Source organism: Nansenia antarctica (assembly GCF_963989245.1).
Source record: "Nansenia antarctica genome assembly, chromosome: 1".
NCBI lineage: Eukaryota > Metazoa > Chordata > Actinopteri > Argentiniformes > Microstomatidae > Nansenia > Nansenia antarctica.
Window position 1 is genome coordinate 73,839,180 of NC_137674.1, and position 22,497 is coordinate 73,861,676.

The 22,497-nt window shown below is 42.6% G+C and overlaps 1 protein-coding gene and 1 long non-coding RNA gene across 2 annotated transcripts; one reads left to right on the forward strand and one right to left on the reverse strand.

The window, feature by feature from the left end:
- Positions 1-4,308: 4,308 nt before the first annotated feature.
- LOC308168108 lies at positions 4,309-6,780 on the reverse strand. Its single transcript, XR_013937722.1, has 2 exons — positions 6,609-6,780; positions 4,309-4,875 (listed from the first exon to the last, which is right to left on the reverse strand). It is a non-coding gene; the product is annotated as an uncharacterized lncRNA (long non-coding RNA).
- Positions 6,609-22,177, forward strand: LOC308168099 (cytochrome P450 2F2-like). The gene is made up of 9 exons (XM_080542574.1): positions 6,609-6,791; positions 7,211-7,373; positions 7,602-7,754; positions 7,993-8,153; positions 8,360-8,533; positions 8,649-8,784; positions 8,875-9,062; positions 20,996-21,137; positions 21,820-22,177. Exons 1-9 carry the CDS (start codon positions 6,633-6,635, stop codon positions 22,005-22,007), a joined length of 1,464 nt encoding a protein of 487 aa, XP_080398700.1. The 5' UTR covers positions 6,609-6,632; the 3' UTR covers positions 22,008-22,177.
- Positions 22,178-22,497: the final 320 nt, after the last annotated feature.

A 22,497-nucleotide genomic window follows, 5' to 3' on the forward strand; every position in this document is an offset into this window, starting at 1 on the left:
GACAGAGATTACATCGCCCAGTGCTATGCTGAAATACTGGGAGAGAAGAAGTATTTCTATGTCCCAGCAGTCTATGAGGACTTCCTACTCTGGGTAGATGACTGTTCCCCAGCCTCACCCCCCACTCTGGATGACTGTTCCCCAGCCCCCCACTCTGGAGGCCAACCTACGCGCTGCTGGCCAGGCAGCCCAACTTGACAGCATGGAGTGGAAGACGAAGATGACCGTGGATTCTGCTGAGTTCCAACTCCTCCTAGCGACGGGAGAGGAGTATGAACAGTTCTGTTCTGCTACCAGCCTGCTGCCTTCTGGTGAGCACCTCAAGCCAGTGTCAGCGGTTGACATCAGCAGCAGTCAGTGGTACCAGCCTGCTCCCCCAGGCCAAATCCATGTCCCAGTCCCTCCAGCACCAACTGGGTGAGGAATACTTATATGCTCCAGCAGCCTGCGACAGCTCTCTGCTCAGGGTGGATGAACGCTCCCCATCCTCACCCCCCACTCTGGGCACCATCCTCCAGCCCGGAGGCTCAGGTGTGGCAGGTCTTGACGACATGGTGTGGGAGCCCATGGTGAAAATAGACTCAGCTACCATTCAACCCCTGCTGGAGTTGGAAGAGGAACATGAGCAGAGCGGTTCTGTTACCAGCCCAGTTCACCCTGGTGAGGACCTCAAGCCTGCTGCAGTGGTTGACACCAGCCTGGTTCACCCTGGTGAGGACCTCATGTCCAGTGCAGCCAGCCTGCTTGTCTGGTGAGGAGGTCAAGTCTTCTGAAGCCAGCCTGCTTCAGCCTAGCCAGGACCTGAAGCCAGCAGTGACTGACATCAGCCTGGTCACCTCTAACCAGGCCCTCAAGCCTGACAAACCTGTAAGCAGTACTCCTACCGTCCTTCTCTGTTACACTGTTGTACTGTTTATTGTCATTATAGATCTTTATTATCTTTATTAACACATGATTAAATTATTTTAACTAACTAATTGCTTGAATATCCAGTTCATAGCTGTTCTGTAAAGTTTTTTTTCCTGCATTTTCTTTCTAAGGTCATGGCCGCCCTAAAGCTTACAATGATTGACACCAGCCTTCTCCAGGCAAGTGAAGACCTCAAGTCCAGTGCAGCCAGCCTGCTTCAGCGTAGCCAGGACCTGAAGCCAGCAGTGACTGACACCAGCCTAGTAAAACATACTCAGGTGAAAGGGAGGAAGAAAGGAGGTGGATGAACCGCCATCATTGAGAGCATACTCACCTCATCCATCACAGTTTGGTACGGCAGCTCGGACAGTAAATCAAAAAGTAAACTACAGCGAAAATCATCCAAGATCATCGGCACCCCCCTCCCATCAGTTGAATCACTATATCTCAAACGCACCACAAATAGAGCACATAAAATTATCTCTGACCCCTCCCACCCTGCTCACCACCTGTGAAAACAGTTTTTTCCCCTCTGCTATAAGGACTCTCAACACCTGACTCACTGCACTAACCCTGTACTACCCACGTACTGCACTTTATAAATTGTAAATATGTTCTTGTCTTGTGGTTATGTGTGTACATGTCCATGTGATAGTTATGTGCAATGTGTGTATGTTTTTTTGACACTGCTGTATTGAGCTTTCCACCTGTACCGAAAACAAATTCCACCGACCTAGGTCGTGTGGTCATTAAACAATTCATTCATGCTTCAGTGGCCTTTGGAGAGCCATTACAAGGGGTCGGGAAAAGACAAACCTGTAAGCAGTTTTTGGTTTTGTTCATGTTGTTTGTTATTATCTTGTAACACTGTTTTTGTTTGTTGTACTGTTGTACTGTTTAATCTCATCATCTTGTTTGGTCATGTATATACTGTATGTATCAAAGTCAAAGTCGGTTGACACCGTCATCATCAATGTGAACAAACTATGCATATTGAAATGTGATGTGAAGAATGTGTATAGTTGTTGTATTAAGTAGCTGGAATAACCAGTTTTTCTTTTTCTAAGGCTGAACTCGTTTCTACAGGACAGCCAGAGCCTTGAGAGCAACTCCTCAGGACATAGTCCAGGGGCAGAGCTGCATCTCTCCTGAATACTGCAAGCCGTTCATGGTTGCAGATTGACCCCTGTTTCTCCTTTGTGCTTCTTCCTTACCCTGCCCCACCTGTCAAACCAAATTTATATTTCTACTTCAATAAAATGTGTTTATTGCATTAACATGTGTTTTGTCTTATGTTATTCTCTTATTGACACTGATATCATATGAGTCTCTAATGACTGTTACTTTTAATTACCTTACTCAGTTACGTTACTTACTCAGAATAAAGTAGATTCATCATCCTAGATTAGATCATAGAACTCAACCACAAATGCAGGGGTGCACCTGTGTGTGTGTGTCTGTGTGTGTGTGTGTGTGTGTGTGTGTGTGTGTGTGTGCATGCGTGTGCCTTCATTCCGTTATTACAAAGAGATGTGGTATGATTATGATCAGCATATTCAACTCTACATGATAAACATACTCTTCATAACATGTATGAGAGAAGTGTCACAGTTCTGCTCTGTGATTAGCGTTAACACTAGAAGAGCCACGGTGGAGTAAAAAAAATATGTATACCTTTGCACACATTTCAGGACCGTCCTTTCATGACTTTCCCTAGATATTTCAAAGGAAAATTCCCTCTCTGGTTCTGACCCAAAAAGATTCTGGAAAACCGTGAGAGAGCTTGAAAATAAACCCCCCACTCAGCTGCCTCAGTCACTCAACTCAGCCCCTTATCAGCCTCCCCTTAAGAATTAGTCCTTATTGGCCTGCCTGGTTAAATAAAGGTTAAATTAAATACAAAATAAAAGATATGTGTGCTCTACCACCCAGTATCCTTACATTTTCAAAATCACATCAGGATAAGCTAATATGGAGCTATTTTGCTGTTTTTCGGTGTAGGAGGCAGGCTAATTTACAAGAAGCGGCCTCTAGTGATCTTTGTGTGTAAGTAGCAGTTTTACATTGTAAAGAGGGGGTCTATTTGACCCCAGAGAAGGCTCTAATAGTAGGTAAAATAGGCACGGCTGTTTTAATGCCATCGCTACTTCTTTGAAACGTTTCCAAACACAATATCTGTGCCGGAGAAATGGTCAATTCCTTGAATATATTTTCTCACCCAGATAAACTGAAAGCAGAATTACGACCTAGCAAACAGTCCAACGGACTATATATATATATATATATATATATATATATATATATATATATATATATATATAAAATACAATCAATAAATAAGGAAACACAATAAAACACAAAAACATCTGGATTTACGACCCATGTCTAATCAAACATTACTTCAATAACATGATGTATTGCACAACATAGCCTACAGAAAATCATCTACAATTTATCAATAACATAGATCCAGTGATACAGTGTCACCGATCCAGAGACCGATGAGTCACTCTAAGCAAGGAAGAAGTATTTGAACAGGTCCCAGGTCATTGGACACTCAAGTTGCAAGCAAAGTGAGTGCAGAGGGAAGGAATTCCATCACCACTATGGGGCAGCAAACCCATGATAATAAAAACGGGATGGCAGTACAAAGCATTTCATTTTTTTTTACAATCAAACAAACTTCATCTGTGATCATTAATGAACACACAAAACACAGTAAAATACATTACAACCATCTACACTACAGGTGCAAGTGTTTTTGTGTTTATTCATAATTCCACCGACCTAGGTCGTGTGGTCATTAAACTATTCAAGCTGCAGCGGGGGATACGCTCAGCAGGGAGAGTGATTGGCTGCCCTTTGCCCCCCCTTGAGGCCCTGTTTAAAAGTAGGGCTTTGGGGAGGGCCAGGAAGATCATGGCTGACCCCGCACACCCAGGCCACGGTCTCTTCGTCCCGCTCCCCTCAGGCAGGAGGTTGCGGTCACTAAAAACTGTGAAGGCCCGACACTCACACAGCTTTTTCCCCACGGCCATCCGGCTCCCCCCCCCCCCCCCCCCACCCCATCTTTTTTTTTATTTAACCTTTATTTATACAGGTAAAAAACACATTGAGCCCCTATCTACCCTCCCTCCACCCCCACTCAGAGGGACTGTCTTGACCTGAACACTTGATCTCTTGGCACTTTTGCACTTCTTATATTTATATTTATTTATTACTTTTTGCACTATGATGTTGGTTTGCACTGTCTTGTCCTGTCTTGCACCTGTCCTGTTGTAAACTGTGCTCCACTGTACCAAACCAAATTCCTAACATGTTTATATGTCATGGCAATAAAGTCTTCTGATTCTGATTCTGAAGGTACAGTTACATACAAGGTAAAGAAGACAGTATGGATCCAACACTCAATGGAATATATAGAGCACACAGGTACAGTTAATGGCAAACACATATGTTACATGGCAATAATATACACTGAGCCTACATACAGTAGGTTTAAGTTACCACAGAGCCTCCACACAGAACACCTCTCAGCCTCTCCTGACAGTCCCAGGTTACAAGACCTCCTCCTCCTTGGACAGGGTTCAATAGGAGACAACATGTCACTGTCGAAAGTGTAAAATCTCTCAATCTTCCTTGTAATGTCGGTGTCCCACAGAATTCTATTCTCCCTGTTTATCAACAGTCTTCCCAACATCTGTCAGAACATCTACACCCAGATGTATGCGGATGATGCGGTGATCTTCACTGAGGCCAAAAACCTCAGGGAGGTCTCCCATGTCCTCACATCTGCAATGTCAGACATTCAGGACTGGCTGACTGAATCTTGTCTCCTTTTGAATGCCCAAAAAAACGTTGTATGAGCAAACGTCCCCAAAATGTAACACATTCCAGTGTTTTTTTAAATGGTGAAGAGCTTGATATCTTGACCGAGTTCAAATACCTTGGGTACTCCACTTTGACCTTCAAGAGTCAAATAAAAAAGATGTCAAACTCAATCAAATTTAACCTTCAGAATTTCAGGCACATCTGAAATAATCTGACAAAATCACAGAGTCTCTGTACAAGAAAGCCCTGAAAGACAAAAACCCTCAATCCTTTCATCACTGTAACATCCTGGCAAAACACAAGTTCCTAAGCCTAGAGAACCCAAAGGATTTCCTTGCCCCCTTCCTTGCCCCCTAACAATGCTATAATATCATACTGTCAATATGTGTGAGTGTTTGTGCTCAATACTAACTGATGTAAGATTACTCCTGTCTGGACCAGTCCTATAGTGTTTACCACTACAAAACTCTGTCAGGATGAGTTGCAGTTCTGAGTACCTTTGCCCTCAGTAATGTGGCTGATTTTGTTTGTTTTTTAGCACACATGAAACGGTGCAAGGAGGGAATGAAGGCTTGTACATAGTTCCACTCCCATCAATAGCTAGGTTTTAATATAACACAAAGAACACTTAATACATGTAAGTAAGATAAAAGAAACTACAAACAAAATCATATCCATGGGGCAAAAAGGTAGGATAGCAATAAAATAAAATAAAAAAACAGAAAAAAGTTCAAAACCCTCCACAAATCTCTTGCAAAAGGAAACACTGCATGCAAAATAATGTTATGTCTTCTCAAAATGAAATGTTGTCGTCAAATGACACACACACACCATCAAATGAATAGACACTTGTAAGAACCAATTGAACACTGGTGTGCACAATGGAAAGCAGTATGATCAGCGGAAAACACTACTATAATAAGATTATCAGTAGGCTTTTTGCATTTGTTACACAGTGTTACACTACATATGTACAGTAGTAGTACAGTATGTTTTCAAACTCAAATATAAAACACACAAATACAAGAATAGAAAAATATATATATTATTCTGAAATACTGTACACATCTCAGCAATGACAGTTGGATTTGCAAAGCCTGCAAATTACAGTTGACAGTTGGATTTGCAAAGCCTGCAAACTGCGACACTTTAAATGAATGTGCAATAACACTATGTGCAATATGACCCTAGGGTACATAAGGTTGCAGAGAAATAGGAAATGTTAGAATAGGTATAGCATAGCATAGAGTACAGCACAGTGTTTTATCTGTACAGTATAGTATAGTGGATAGTGTACATAGTCTTTATTTATGTAAACCAGCTCCTTTCCCTTCTTGTTTTTTTAGTTTTTTTTTCTTTCCTAGCACCAGGGGAGCCCCCCCTCCCAAATTTCGTTGTTTGGTACCTGTACTATAGCAATGACAATAAAGACCATTCATTCATTCATTCATTCATTCATTCATTCATTCATTCATTCATTCATTTGTAAAGTGTTCTTCATACAGAACAAACAATAGAAAAAAGCAAATAAGCCTTCTACATATACTCTACACAATGGCCACAAGATCCTCGTCAACATCACAGGCAATGTTCTCCCTGGCCAAGCAGAGGTGAAAGTCTTGCCTGACATGACAAATCCAGCCCTGATATATTTCAACACAAGAGCTCACATTTGGCCCAGAATGATTTCTGCTGAATCACAGATCAGGTAAGGTCAGTGTACTGCTGTCTGCAGTGCTCCTGAGCCTCCTCCCACCTCTTCTGTGTGTGTGTGTGTGTGTGTGTGTGTGTGTGTGTGTGTGTGTGTGTGTGTGTATGATTGCCTACATGTGCATGTGTATGTGATTGCAATAAAATAAATAGCTCACCAGTAAGAGCAAAGTGCAGTCACAATGTTTTGGTCGGTGGTGTTGGTGCTCTTTTCCGTGCTCCTCTTCTTCTTCCTCTGGGTCCGCCGGCCCAGCGGCTTCCCTCCAGGACCCCGTCCCTGGCCCCTCTTTGGCAACCTGCTGCAGCTGAACCCCACTGACCCCCTGAAGGACCTGGACAGGGTAAGAGAACATCAGTAACCTCAGTGACTGGAAGGTTGGGTTACATTGGGTTTTCTATCTAAGTGATTTTTCCTAGAGTATTCCTTTCTGGCCTATTTAACACAATTTACATGTTTCATCAAGATGAACTGAGAGGTTTTCATCACATGAGCAGCAGTAGCCACTGTGACATTTTCCAGAATAGGCCAGGTTCCAGGGACTGAGTTGAATTCCATTACCCCTGGAAACAAAGTCCACTATTTTCAGATATCATTTATTTACAGAATCCCAATTGATTTATGGGCTTTTTCAGCAACAACAGATACTTCTCTCTTTTTACTTTTACTCTCCTTAACTTTAAATAAACTATACTTTATTTACTTTACAGGGACAATGCACTTTTGTCAACATGTCTGTAAATGTGCCTCTCTCTCTCTCAGCTGTCAAAGCACTATGGAAACGTGTTCAGCATATACATCGGTTGGCGGCCCGTTGTGGTGCTGAACAGCTTGGAGGTGATTCGTGAGGCGCTGGTCACTCACGCCACCGAGTTTTCAGGACGACCTAACCACATCATGCTCAGCCACATTACTGAGGGCAAAGGTACTCAGAACTGGAACTCATCCATGAGTTTTATATTGGTAAACACTATAGGACTGGTCCAGACAGGAGTAGTCTTACATCAGTTATCAAGTGCTGAGCACAAACACACACACAAACACACACATATTTACAGTATGGTATTATAGCATTGTTAGGGGACAAGGAAATCCTTTGGGCCCAACTTTAAAAGAAGAAGAAGACAAGTGTGTGTGTGTGTGTGTTCATCAGGGATCATTCTGGCGGATTATGGCCCCAGCTGGAAGGATCACCGGCGCTTTGCTCTGTCCACACTGAGGAACTTTGGTATGGGTAAACGCTCCATGGAAGATCGCATCCTAGAGGAGGTCTCCAACATCTGCTCTCAGCTGGAGACCAGTGCTGGTAAAAAAACAACAAACTGGTGTTACAGATACCCTATAGTTCCAACATCTATTCTGTTGATGTTATTATCTCCATACTTTCAATGTGACATTAACACTAGTTATGTAAGTATTCACATTTGGAATAAGTACAATGTTAGTGTGGTGATTGTTGCTCTGTCCTGTCTGTGTATTCAGCTCTTTGTTAGTCTTGCCTGTGTGTGTTGAATGGTGCTGGGGTTGTTGGTTTGTCCTGGCAGGCAGGTCTATGGATCCTCAGATCCTGTTCCATCAGGCTTCATCTAACATCATCTGCTCGGTGATTTTTGGGGACAGATTTGAGTATGAGGACCCATTCTTCCAGACCCTACTCAATGGAATCCAGGAGCTCACTAATCTTGCCATTGGACCTTGGGCCATGGTACAGTACAATTTGAACAACTTATCATTACCTCTACTGCTTTGACTGCTGCTTCCAGTACTATATTATCACCACTATCACTACTTTAAGTTATGATAGATAGCATTAATAACACGATTTATGATAGTTATCATCATCTAGATTGGTTTCTGCTGCACATTTTCAAATTTCTATGGAGTTTGGACCCACTGATGTATTTGTTTTAGCTCTATGAAGTCATGCCGGTCCTGAGGGTCCTCCCCTTGCCATTCAAGAAAGCCTTTCACAACTACAATCAGATGAAAGAACATTTCCAGAAAGTTGTGATCGAACACAAAAAGTCAAGGGTCGCAGGAGAGCCCAGGGACCTCCTTGACTGCTACTTGGACCAGATGGATAAGGTAACCAATCAGACAAGAGAGTGGTGCTCCTCAATGAACATGGAACAACCCAGCTGGGGGGAGAAGGGCAGAGTGAGATGTAGAAATAACTTGCATTGTGTGTGTGTGTTATCAGAGTGCTGATGGAGGCTCATTTAATGAGACTCAGATGGTGATAATGTTGCTTGATCTGTTCATCGCCGGGACAGACACCACCTCAAACACCCTTCGCTGTGCCTTACTGACCTTAATGACTGACCAACACCTCCAGGGTGAGTACACACACACACACACACACACACACACGTACACACACACACACTGTGTTGGTGGTGCTTATAGGACATAATTCCTTTCCACAGAGCGGTGTCACAAGGAGATTGATGCGGTGCTTGAGGGACGTGCACACGCCTCATATGAGGACAGACACGCCATGCCGTACATTCAAGCCGTGATCCACGAGACGCAGCGTATCTCTGACATTGTGCCCCTTAGCGTGTTCCACACTGTCAACCGCAGCACGCAACTCCGTGGTTACCAGCTGCCCAAGGTGAGAGTTGCCATAACAACTAATGTTTTGTCCCTTCATTTAGCATCACATGCCCTGATCTACAAGGTGTGGTCATGATGGATGCAGAATGTCACTGACCTTTTAGACAGTGTTGCCAGATGGGCGGTTCTCCAGCCCAATTGGGCTGGTTTAGGTTGCATTGGGCTGGTAAAATTGGGCTTGGGCTGGTGGACAGAGGGCTGGTTTCCCTGAGTTGGGCTGGTTCAGAAACATGTATCACTGTAATAACTCACAACACGCAGCTTGTATAATAAAATGATCTCTTTAGTACTCCGTAGTGTCTACACAGAAGCCTTGAACAACACTGTTTACAGTCAGGAACAACTGTGATTCACTCTCTGTATAAACAGACTAGGCACAAGGTATAGTTTAGGTTAGAGCCCTCTAGTGGATACTAGGCGAACTACATTCAATTGACTTTACCACAATCACACTCACTCAATAGCTGGCGTTCCCGGGAGAGAGCCTGTTATCACATTGGAGTTGTGGGATTCTCTAGCCACTGGGGGGCGCTAGAGTCAACTTGGCAAAGTTGGCGCCTTGGCACTGGTACTGACTGAGATCAAACCTAGTAGCTAACTAGCTGAAGCTTTCAACATGCCAAAGTGGGGAAAATACAAAAAAACCTACCGAACGGAATGGGAAAAGGATCCCATTCTCAACACCTGGATAACGACAAGTGTGGATGAATCCAAGGCCCACTGCACATTTTGCAATACCAACATCAGGGCCCAATACAACGATTTGAAGGGGCACTGTGCGACCAACAAACATAAGGCCTGTTGCTTGCCTAGTGTGAGAGGTTTTGCCGTGCCAGTAACAAGCAGAGGTGTCCAAAATATCAACGGTGACCATCATAGTGATCTACTGCGCATGTGTAGAACGCATGTGTCCGCCTACGGAAGTAGGGCTTTTTTTGGTAAAACGTTTTTTTACATGTATTACGATCAGTGTTGCCACAGTTACTTTGAAAAAGTATTCTGATTACTGATTACTGATTACTCCTTTAAAAAGTAATCTAGTAACTTTACTGATTACTTGATTTTAAAAGTAACTAAGTTAGATTACTAGTTACTTTTTTAGTTACTATTGGCAGCTGCCTAGGCACCCGACCCCCCCCCCCCCCCACCCCCGCAACATAAAAATGAAAACTGGTTTTGCCAAAACTCACTTTATTTTAACAGTAACTTAAATTACATAATTAAACTTTAAACAATAACTTAAAACAACAAAATAAAGAGTCTTTCTTTGCCTCACCCAACATAAATACTTGTTTTTAAACAATAAAATAAATATAATCTTTATTTAACAGTAACTAGCAAGGAGTGGTTTCACAAAACCTAAAACCTACCCTGACCATTCAGATATGATCCTAATATAATCCTAATCCTAAACTGGGTGAGTCTGAGTTTATCAATGAAGAGTGAACTCAGCTGTCAAGACTGGAAGGAGGCCATGAACACGCTATGGAGGCCATGAACACACTATGAGTGAAACAGTGGAGAGGGGCGAGTAAACCAGTGGTTGTATCTCATTAACAGAAGCTTCTCAAACCTCTTGTCAGAAAGTCTGTTCCTTCTAGGCGTCTAGCGAGAACTACAATATGATAACTACAATATGATAACTACAATATGATAACTACAATATGATAACTACAATATGATAACTACAATATGATAACTACAGTAGGAGAACTACAATATGAGAACTACAATATGAGAACTACAGTATGAGAACTACAATATGATAACTACAATATGAGAACTACAGTATGAGAACTACAATATGAGAACTACAATATGAGAACTACAATATGTACAACGAACATTTATGTTCTTGTCATCCTTTGCTGACACAAACTCAAAATAATCCTTATATTTCCAGCTATTTAACGCATATCTCTGTTCTCGCTCCATTGTGTAGGCTACGCTTCTGTTTACACTGTGCAATCAGCGTGGTGATACACGTGAGCGATGACGCGACACTCCTCATTAATATGTATGAGTGCCTTGATTCAAGGTCCCTCATTGGCTATGATACGCGAGTCCATTTTAGCGGAGAGGGCTTTCCATAGCAACCTCGTGTTGAAAACGTGAGCACTGACGTCACTCCCCAAGACGCGAGAAAAGCAAACAAATGTTTGTTTACTATCGAACATTACAAAGAAATACTGCATTTAGCCTAAGTTATGAGGTAGTAACGCAATAGTAATGCACAGTCACTTGAATAAGTAACTTTAATCTGATTACTGATTTGGAAATAGTATCGCGTTAGAATACTTGTTACTGAAAAAAGTATTCAGATTAGAGTAACGCGTTAAGCGGGGTACACACATACGGATTTTCTGCGATTTCAGCGATTTTCGGATGTAAAACAGAAAACGCCCGGTTATCAGATGGATCTTAACATTTTCCTATAACAGAATCCTGGGGTGTGAGGTGTGTTAAGAGTCAATCTCTCCCGGCAACCTGCTCGGAAAATGGGCGTGGCCGGCAATCGTAAATGTGAAATGTGTTCAATACTTCCGACCAGAAACCATAGGGTTGCCAGATTGTTTGGTGGAATTAGCGGTTTTAGACTGTGGTTAGGGTGGAAAATGTCATTCCCATCTGGCAACCCTGCTCGCCAATCAGGAAGCGAGCTGACTAGTCAGGGTACTACGTTAGATAATAATAACTTTATTTGTATAGCGCTTTTCCTGCAAACGTTGCGGCTCAAAGTGCTTTAATCATTATATAATCTTAATTTAATTATTTTGTAATTTAAAGGCAATATTAAAAGGATGGGTTCACGCGAGATTTCTGGCTTGGGGAACGGAATCTGTCGTTCCCCACGCCCATTTTCCGAGCAGGTTGAGAGTTGATTGAGAGTTGAGAGTTGATTGCACAATTGAAGAGAATTGACTCTTAACACACCTCACACCACAGGATTTTGTTATAGGAAAATGTTAAGATCCATCTGACAATCGGGCGTTTTCTCTCGTTTTCTGTCGTTTTCAGACATCCAAAAATCGTGCCAAAACCGGCCAAAAACTCCTTATGTGTGTACCTCGCATTACTTAGTAACGCGTTACCGGCAGTTACCGGCATCACTGATTACGATATATTATATGCTATAACATTTGGGCTGGTTTTTATCAATTTGGGTGGATTTTGAGCACTTATTGGGCTGGTAAACATCAGACCAATCTGGCAACACCGTTGTTAAGTCTGACGTCAAAAGTGACGTTTAGCCATTTCCGGGTCCTAACCAGAAATTCTCTGCACCAGAGTACCAGTGAACTACAGCGGTAGAATGACAGTTTAATCGTTTTTTAGACTCGGATCTATTCATACAACAAGGGACACAATACTTTCCCATTTTCTCCATATTGTCAGGGTATTTGAGCCTCGGAAAAGCGCTATATAAATATAATTAATTATTATTATTATTTCGGCATTTCGAAGACAGCGCCTCAGCCAACGTTGGACCCGGAAACACGTTACGACTTAACAATCTCTCCCTGGATACTCTCTGTAAGTCTAAATGATAGTTTCTGAGGCCGGTTGCATAAAGATAGATTAAGACTGGTCTAAGCCTTAGACTAGTTTTATATTCTCAGGTTAGACCTGGCTAATTAAAGCGGGGTACACACATAAGGATTTTCAAAATCTTAACCGAAATCTTATCTGAGACAGACCCCACACATGAAGAAACAAAATCTTGGATTGAACAGCCTTGAGCGGGGTACACACATACGGATTTTCTGCGATTTCAGCGATTTTCGGATGTCTGAAAACAACAGAAAACGCCCGGTTATCAGATGGAGCTTAACATTTTCCTATAACAAAATCCTGGGGTGTGAGGTGTGTTAAGAGTAAATTCTCTTCAATTGTCAATCAACTCTCAACCTGCTCGGAAAATGGGCGTGGGGAACGACAGATTCCAGACTCTCTAGTCTAGAGTCTCGTTCCCCAAGCCAGAAATCTCGCGTGAACCCATCCTTTTAATATTGCCTTTAAATTACCAAATAATTAAATTAAGATTATATAATGATTAAAGCACTTTGAGCCGCAACGTTTGCAGGAAAAGCGCTATACAAATAAAGTTATTATTATTAAGACGAAGTCAGCTTGCTTCTTGATTGGCGAGCAGGGTTGCCAGATGGGAATGACATTTTCCACCCTAACCACAGTCTAAAACCGCTAATTCCACCAAACAATCTGGCAACCCTATGATTTCTGGTCGGAAGTATTGAACACATTTCACATTTGCGATTGCCGGCCACGCCCATTTTCCGAGCAGGTTGCCGGGAGAGATTGACTCTTAACACACCTCACACCCCAGGATTCTGTTATAGGAAAATGTTAAGATCCATCTGATAACCGGGCGTTTTCTGTTGTTTTCAGACATCCGAAAATCGCTGAAATCGCAGAAAATCCGTATGTGTGTACCCCGCTTAAGATCCATCTGATAACCGGGCGTTTTCTGTCGTTTTCAGACATCCGAAAATCGTGCCAAAACCGGCCAAAAACTCCTTATGTGTGTACCCCGCATTAGTCTGTCTGTTGCATAACAAAATAAGACTGACTTATTTTGAGGTTAGAAAGTTAGCCACCTTCCCCCCTGGCTAAACTTGATTTAAGAGCTGTGTTGCTATGGGAACGAGTCAGGGCTAGTAGCTAGCTAACACTGTAACTCCAGCGCGGTAAACTACTTCACTGGTTAACACTGCTAAGCAGTATACTTTTCTCTGCATTATATTCCTCCAATATACATACGTTTTCAGCAGAAGAAAATTTAGTTTATCTCTCATTATCTTCCGCCGCTAGGTGTAGCTGTTTCGGCCGCCATGTTTCTTTTTCTGTCAAGTGTTATTTTACCTAGAATGCATTGCGTGACAGGCTATTTAAGTCAGTCTTAAGCGGGGTACACACATACGGATTTTCTGCGATTTCAGCGATTTTCGGATGTCTGAAAACAACAGAAAACGCCCGGTTATCAGATGGATTTTAACATTTTCCTATAACAGAATCCTGGGGTGTGAGGTGTGTTAAGAGTCAATCTCTCCCGGCAACCTGCTCGGAAAATGGGCGTGGCCGGCAATCGTAAATGTGAAATGTGTTCAATACTTCCGACCAGAAATCATAGGGTTGCCAGATTGTTTGGTGGAATTAGCGGTTTTAGACTGTGGTTAGGGTGGAAAATGTCATTCCCATCTGGCAACCCTGCTCGCCAATCAAGAAGCGAGCTGACTTCGTCTTAATAATAATAACTTTATTTGTATAGCGCTTTTCCTGCAAACGTTGCGGCTCAAAGTGCTTTAATCATTATATAATCTTAATTTAATTATTTTGTAATTTAAAGGCAATATTACTGCCAGCCATGATCAGAGCGGAGAGCTCCACACTGCCAGACTTTTGGGGCATTTTCGCTGAACTTTGAAGACCCACCAAATATTGACTTTTCGGACTACATAAACATTGAACATATCTACCAAAACTTTAGACTCTCTTCTTTCATCAGAAAAAGAAAGTTTGTTTCTAGCCTCTTTGAGTGTTTAGAAATCGGCCGTAGAACATAGGGTGGTTTCAGCAAAAACACCTGATTTTGACCAATAAACAGAGAAAACGAGCTTTTTCTGCAGAACTTTTTTTTTTTTTTTTTTTGCTGCACTTTTTCTGTATCATCCGACTCTGAACTGTTTGAAGAGTCGCGCGATGACCGCGCTGCTCCGCGATGCTCCGCAATGCTCCGCGCCGCAATGCTCCGCGCCGCGTTTGGCACATACCCTGATCCGTTTCGCCATTACTACAACCCACAGCAAGCCACTTCCTTCTCCAGGCTTTTATCGAACTACTGCCCCCATCTGGGACCGAAATACATTACACCCAAGTCTGAAATTCACTCGCTAGGTGTAGAACATGTCAATAACGCGATCCCCGCGAAAAAAAATAAAAATCTATAAGACGCCAATTGGCGTCTTTGGCAGTCAACGTTACTATTCTATAAGACGCCAATTGGCGTCTTTGGCAGTCAATGAGTTAAAAGGATGGGTTCACGCGAGATTTCTGGCTTGGGGAACGAGACTCTAGACTAGAGAGTCTGGAATCTGTCGTTCCCCACGCCCATTTTCCGAGCAGGTTGAGAGTTGATTGACAATTGAAGAGAATTGACTCTTAACACACCTCACACCCCAGGATTCTGTTATAGGAAAATGTTAAGATCCATCTGATAACCGGGCGTTTTCTGTTGTTTTCAGACATCCGAAAATCGCTGAAATCGCAGAAAATCCGTATGTGTGTACCCCGCTTAAGATCCATCTGATAACCGGGCGTTTTCTGTCGTTTTCAGACATCCGAAAATCGTGCCAAAACCGGCCAAAAACTCCTTATGTGTGTACCCCGCATTAGTCTGTCTGTTGCATAACAAAATAAGACTGACTTATTTTGAGGTTAGAAAGTTAGCCACCTTCCCCCCTGGCTAAACTTGATTTAAGAGCTGTGTTGCTATGGGAACGAGTCAGGGCTAGTAGCTAGCTAACACTGTAACTCCAGCGCGGTAAACTACTTCACTGGTTAACACTGCTAAGCAGTATACTTTTCTCTGCATTATATTCCTCCAATATACATACGTTTTCAGCAGAAGAAAATTTAGTTTATCTCTCATTATCTTCCGCCGCTAGGTGTAGCTGTTTCGGCCGCCATGTTTCTTTTTCTGTCAAGTGTTATTTTACCTAGAATGCATTGCGTGACAGGCTATTTAAGTCAATCTTAAGCGGGGTACACACATACGGATTTTCTGCGATTTCAGCGATTTTCGGATGTCTGAAAACAACAGAAAACGCCCGGTTATCAGATGGATTTTAACATTTTCCTATAACAGAATCCTGGGGTGTGAGGTGTGTTAAGAGTCAATCTCTCCCGGCAACCTGCTCGGAAAATGGGCGTGGCCGGCAATCGTAAATGTGAAATGTGTTCAATACTTCCGACCAGAAATCATAGGGTTGCCAGATTGTTTGGTGGAATTAGCGGTTTTAGACTGTGGTTAGGGTGGAAAATGTCATTCCCATCTGGCAACCCTGCTCGCCAATCAAGAAGCGAGCTGACTTCGTCTTAATAATAATAACTTTATTTGTATAGCGCTTTTCCTGCAAACGTTGCGGCTCAAAGTGCTTTAATCATTATATAATCTTAATTTAATTATTTTGTAATTTAAAGGCAATATTACTGCCAGCCATGATCAGAGCGGAGAGCTCCACACTGCCAGACTTTTGGGGCATTTTCGCTGAACTTTGAAGACCCACCAAATATTGACTTTTCGGACTACATAAACATTGAACATATCTACCAAAACTTTAGACTCTCTTCTTTCATCAGAAAAAGAAAGTTTGTTTCTAGCCTCTTTGAGTGTTTAGAAATCGGCCGTAGAACATAGGGTGGTTTCAGCAAAAACACCTGATTTTGACCAATAAACAGAGAAAACGAGCTTTTTCTGCAGAACTTTTTTTTTTTTTTTTTTTGCTGCACTTTTTCTGTATCATCCGACTCTGAACTGTTTGAAGAGTCGCGCTGACCGCGCTGCTCCGCGATGCTCCGCAATGCTCCGCGCCGCAATGCTCCGCGCCGCGTTTGGCACATACCCTGATCCGTTTCGCCATTACTACAACCCACAGCAAGCCACTTCCTTCTCCAGGCTTTTATCGAACTACTGCCCCCATCTGGGACCGAAATACATTACACCCAAGTCTGAAATTCACTCGCTAGGTGTAGAACATGTCAATAACGCGATCCCCGCGAAAAAAAAAAAAATTCTATAAGACGCCAATTGGCGTCTTTGGCAGTCAACGTTACTATTCTATAAGACGCCAATTGGCGTCTTTGGCAGTCAATGAGTTAAAAGGATGGGTTCACGCGAGATTTCTGGCTTGGGGAACGAGACTCTAGACTAGAGAGTCTGGAATCTGTCGTTCCCCACGCCCATTTTCCGAGCAGGTTGAGAGTTGATTGACAATTGAAGAGAATTGACTCTTAACACACCTCACACCCCAGGATTTTGTTATAGGAAAATGTTAAGATCCATCTGATAACCGGGCGTTTTCTGTCGTTTTCAGACATCCGAAAATCGTGCCAAAACCGGCCCAAAACTCCTTATGTGTGTACCCCGCATTACCTAAAGCGGGGTACACACATAAGGATTTTCAAAATCTTAACTGAAATCTTATCTGAGACAGACCCCACACATGAAGAAACAAAATCTTGGATTGAACAGCCTTGATCGTATTGTGTGTGGTTTGTGCCGATTTCCCCATTTCAGCACCCCACAGACATAAAGATTTTCGTTACGACAGACTCCAGACTCTCTAGAGTCTCATTCCCCAAGCCAGAAATCTCGCGTGAACCCATCCTTTTAATATTGCCTTTAAATTACAAAATAATTAAATTAAGATTATATAATGATTAAAGCACTTTGAGCCGCAACGTTTGCAGGAAAAGCGCTATACAAATAAAGTTATTATTATTATTATTATTATTATCTAACGTAGTACCCTGACTGACCTGTACGAGACAACCATGTGCGACAGGGCAAATAAAGTGCCGAATAACGAAAAGAAGAAGTCAGCTCGCTTCTTGATTGGCTACATTCATAGTTGGACTCGCGAGCAGGGTTGCCAGATGGGAATGATATTTTCCACCCTAACCACAGTCTAAAACCGCTAATTCCACCAAACAATCTGGCAACCCTATGATTTCTGGTCGTAAGTATTGAACACATTTGACATTTACGATTGCCGGCCACGCCCATTTTCCGAGCAGGTTGTCGGGAGAGTTGATTGCACAATTGAAGAGAATTGACTCTTAACACACCTCACACCACAGGATTTTGTTATAGGAAAATGTTAAGATCCATCTGATAATCGGGCGTTTTCTGTCGTTTTCAGCCATCCGAAAATCGTCCTGAAAATCCTTATGTGTGTACCCCGCTTTAGTCACTCATAGGCTAGCTTTATGCAACAGGAACATTTTAGAGTCTATAGAAAGACTGACTTAAAGTGAGATCTCAAGGCAGCTACACACATAAGGATTTTCAAAATCTTAACCGAAATCTTATCTGAGACAGACCCCACACATGAAGAAACAAAATCTTGGATTGAACAGCCTTGAGCCGGGTACACACATACGGATTTTCTGCGATTTCAGCGATTTTCGGATGTCTGAAAACAACAGAAAACGCCCGGTTATCAGATGGATCTTAACATGTTCCTATAACAAAATCCTGGGGTGTGAGGTGTGTTAAGAGTCAATTCTCTTCAATTGTGCAATCAACTCTCAACTCTCAACCTGCTCGGAAAATGGGCGTGGGGAACGACAGATTCCGGACTCTAGAGTCTCGTTCCCCAAGCCAGAAATCTCGCGTGAACCCATCCTTTTAATATTGCCTTTAAATTACAAAATAATTAAATTAAGATTATATAATGATTAAAGCACTTTGAGCCGCAACGTTTGCAGGAAAAGTGCTATACAAATAAAGTTATTATTATCTAACGTAGTACCCTGACTAGTCAGCTCCCTTCCTGATTGGCGAGCAGGGTTGCCAGATGGGAATGATATTTTCCACCCTAACCACAGTCTAAAACCGCTAATTCCACCAAACAATCTGGCAACCCTATGATTTCTGGTCGGAAGTATTGAACACATTTCACATTTACGATTGTCGGCCACGCCCATTTTCCGAGCAGGTTTGCGGGAGAGATTGACTCTTAACACACCTCACACCCCAGGATTCTGTTATAGGAAAATGTTAAGATCCATCTGATAACCGGGCGTTTTCTGTTGTTTTCAGACATCCGAAAATCGCTGAAATCGCAGAAAATCCGTATGTGTGTACCCCGCTTAAGATCCATCTGATAACCGGGCGTTTTCTGTCGTTTTCAGACATCCGAAAATCGTGCCAAAACCGGCCAAAAACTCCTTATGTGTGTACCCCGCATTAGTCTAAGACTGGGTCTATCTTTATGCAACCGGCCCTTGGTGTTGAAGGATGGTAGACATGCTTTTTGCTTGCTCCCCCTCACACTGCTTTCTTTCTTTAATTCTCAAGCTTAGTACTATTTTTTATCTTTTTATTCTTTCTCTGCTATTTCTATCACTATGCCTACCATCTGTACGTTGTGTAGATCTTGCCCGGGGAGTCGATTTATTGGAAAATACTCCTGACGAGGCTCTGTGCCCTCGAGGATCGCTATGCTAATGGTCTCCACCCATGCAAGTTTGGGATTACGACGTAGACTTCCCAAGATTAACGAGGCACCTGTCAGCTGCAAAATTCATTGGACAGATGACCCCCCCCCCCCCTAGAAAAGTTCTGCAACTTTAGAAGCATAGCCTGAGAGCTACAAAAACATATTAATTAGATTTAGCAACAGGTAGGCCTGTACAGCAGCGATCTGGCATGGCTTCAAAGCCTTAAGATACTGAGCTCACAGCCAGACCAAAGACCGCGAGGCCCCGGCCCGTAGACAGCTCAAGGACACACACTATCTCTCCTATGCAGCAGCCGAAACAGACCCCCCCACCTTCACGGCCCGCAGACATGAGCTCAACACCCACTACTTCTTCTCTTTCTCTGTGTGATATGCTGCGACTGAAACCCCCCCACCTTCACCTCCAAAAGATACTTTGTTGATTGGAGACTCGGTGATCAGAAACCTACAGATTTTTGGGCCGGCTGTGGCGCAGGAGGTAGAGCCGGCATCTAATGATCGCAAGGTTGGCAGATCGGCGGTTCGAGCCGCGACTGGCCACATGTCGAAGTGTCCTTGGGCAAGACACTGAACCCCAAATTGCTCCCAATGAGCGGGCGTGTGAATGTGTGAATGGGTGAATGAGAGGCCATTGTAAAGCGATTTGGAATAAGGCGCTATATAAGTCAGTCCATTTACCATTTAAAGAATTACATATCCACTGTCTTCCTAATATAACTGTCTCAGAAAAAAGCACCTCAACACTGTTGGTACAAATGACAAACGTGGCTCAATAGACCTGAGACGTGATTTTATAGAACTGTTCAATAGACTTGGCAAGCTTCAGATTTAAACCTTCATGAGCGGACCCGTCCCCTCGGTGGCAAGAGGTAACTTCAACTTAAAGCCCTAAATGCTTGGCTCTCAGGAGCGTGCAAACTCAAAGGACTGGAAGGCTCTGAAATAGTCTCCCCCTCCACATCAGATCCAGCCAGAGCATCGAGGCTTTTAAGAAACTAGTTAAAACACATCTTTTCTCCCTGGCCTTTGACCTGAGGTGAGCCTCCCGACACTGCACTTTTTAACCCTTTTATTTGCTTTGCACTTTGTTTTTAGTGTCTAGTCTAGTCTAGTTATCTATTTTATCTGTATTCTATCTGTATTTTATCTTGCTTTTCTCTTTTACCAGTGATCTTTTTATCTGTTAAGCACTTTGGGCGGGTGTTTGTCGTTGAAAAATGTGTGCTGTAAATAAATGTTACTTACTTACTTACAAAACATTAGCTCAGCCCCATCTACATTTTAAAAAATAAGATGGAGACTGTTATGCTCCGTTCAGCTTTTAATTGACTGTATTTTAAATACTGACAGTTTAGGCTAGGTTTTTAACTGACTGATTTATTTGTATTTATTGATTTTAAACTTGAACCTTTTAAATTGTTATTTTACTGCACTTCTTTTGTTCGGTTTTTAATTTATTGTATTTTAAATTATTACCTATTTGATCTGTTAATTGTTATTAAATTTAAATGAATTGTTACCAGTTGTTATATAAAGCACTATGAGTTTGCATTTAATTGTATGAATATGTGCTATATAAATACATTTGCCTTTTGCCTTTGCCTTTACTGTCAGTTGTTCTTCATGTATTTCTTCTCACTCCCTCACAATTTTGTTCTGACTATTCCAGGGCACGATGGTGATTCCTAACCTGTCCTCTGTGCTACATGAAGAAGGCCAGTGGAAGTCCCCTCACGAGTTCAACCCTGATAACTTCCTCAACAAGGATGGAGAGTTTGTGAGGCCAGAAGCCTTTCTGCCGTTCTCAATTGGTAGGTAGAAAATAAACACGTGTGTGTGTGTGCGTGTGTGTGTGTGTGTGTGTGTGTGTGTGTGTGTGTGTGTGTGTGTGTGTGTGTGTGTGTGTGTGTGTGTGCGAGCGAGAGAGAGAGAGAGAGAGAGAGAGAGAGAGAGACATACACACACACACACACACAGAGAGAGAGATTAATTAACAGAAAAATGCGGTCTTTCTTCACACACACTTATTTTTCATGCAAACCTTATAGGAATATCTACCAATGACTTAGTTAGGTTTGCAACTCACTACACTTCAATAACCAACCATATTCATACAGAATATTTAGGGATTTTAACAACCAGTCCTATTAAGAAACCCAATCATTTGGAATATAACAGAAGATGGTTGGTGCAAAGAGAGTGAACATCAGTGTGTCCATATAGAATTGTCTCTCCCTGTTACAGTAACTCCAACAGTGTATCTGTAGACTGTCTCTCCACTCCCTCTCTGTCACCAGACCTCCAGACAGACTACTGTAAATTACTCACTGTGTCAGAGGATAGTGATGGTGTGTGCGTGTGTGCGTGTGTGTGTGTGTGTGTGTGTGTGTGTGTGTGTGTGTGTGTGTGTGTGTGTGTGTGTGTGTGTGTGTGTGTGTGTGTGTGTGCGTGTGTGTGTGTGTGTGTGTGTGTGTGTGTGTGTGTGTTCCTCAGGTTCTCGTGTGTGTCTGGGGGAGGGGTTAGCACGTATGGAGCTCTTCCTGATTCTCGTGACGTTGCTTCGGAAATGTCATTTTGTCGTGCCTGAGGACGGACGCGTTCCTGACCATAATCTCATCTTCGGGATAACACAGGCTCCAAAGCCCTACCGTGTGGGAGTGCGACTGAGGAACAGCCAGTGAGGGTGAACTAAAAGAGAGCAGCTGATAAACTAATTTAGCACTGTTTGCGTTGTTCCAGGAAGTCCCAGACAGGTTATTCGGAAACTAGCGCAGATTTCCAGCATGTTTTATTTTATGTTTTGTAACAATTTATGTAATTGAATAAACATTGAAATAACATTGTCATGCTAGAGCTGGTATTATTGTCTATTTGCTGAAACCCTATACATTCACGCCTCATCTCCTTCAGAGAACCAGGGTTACAAACCGTAACCCAAAGTTCTCTTTTAGTTGACTCTCTCTATGGGACATTTGTAAAACACCGTGACTGCCAAAGCCCATATAATACAGAAAACCTGATAAAATAACATGCAAATGTACCTGATCTGCAAATTCCTGACCTCGAAATGCAGACAATGAGAGTGCATCCCTTGGATGTTGAATGCTGAGGCAAGCATGGCAGGCGGGATGAAAATCCCAAGGTGCGTCCACATTTACGAGGACAATCCGG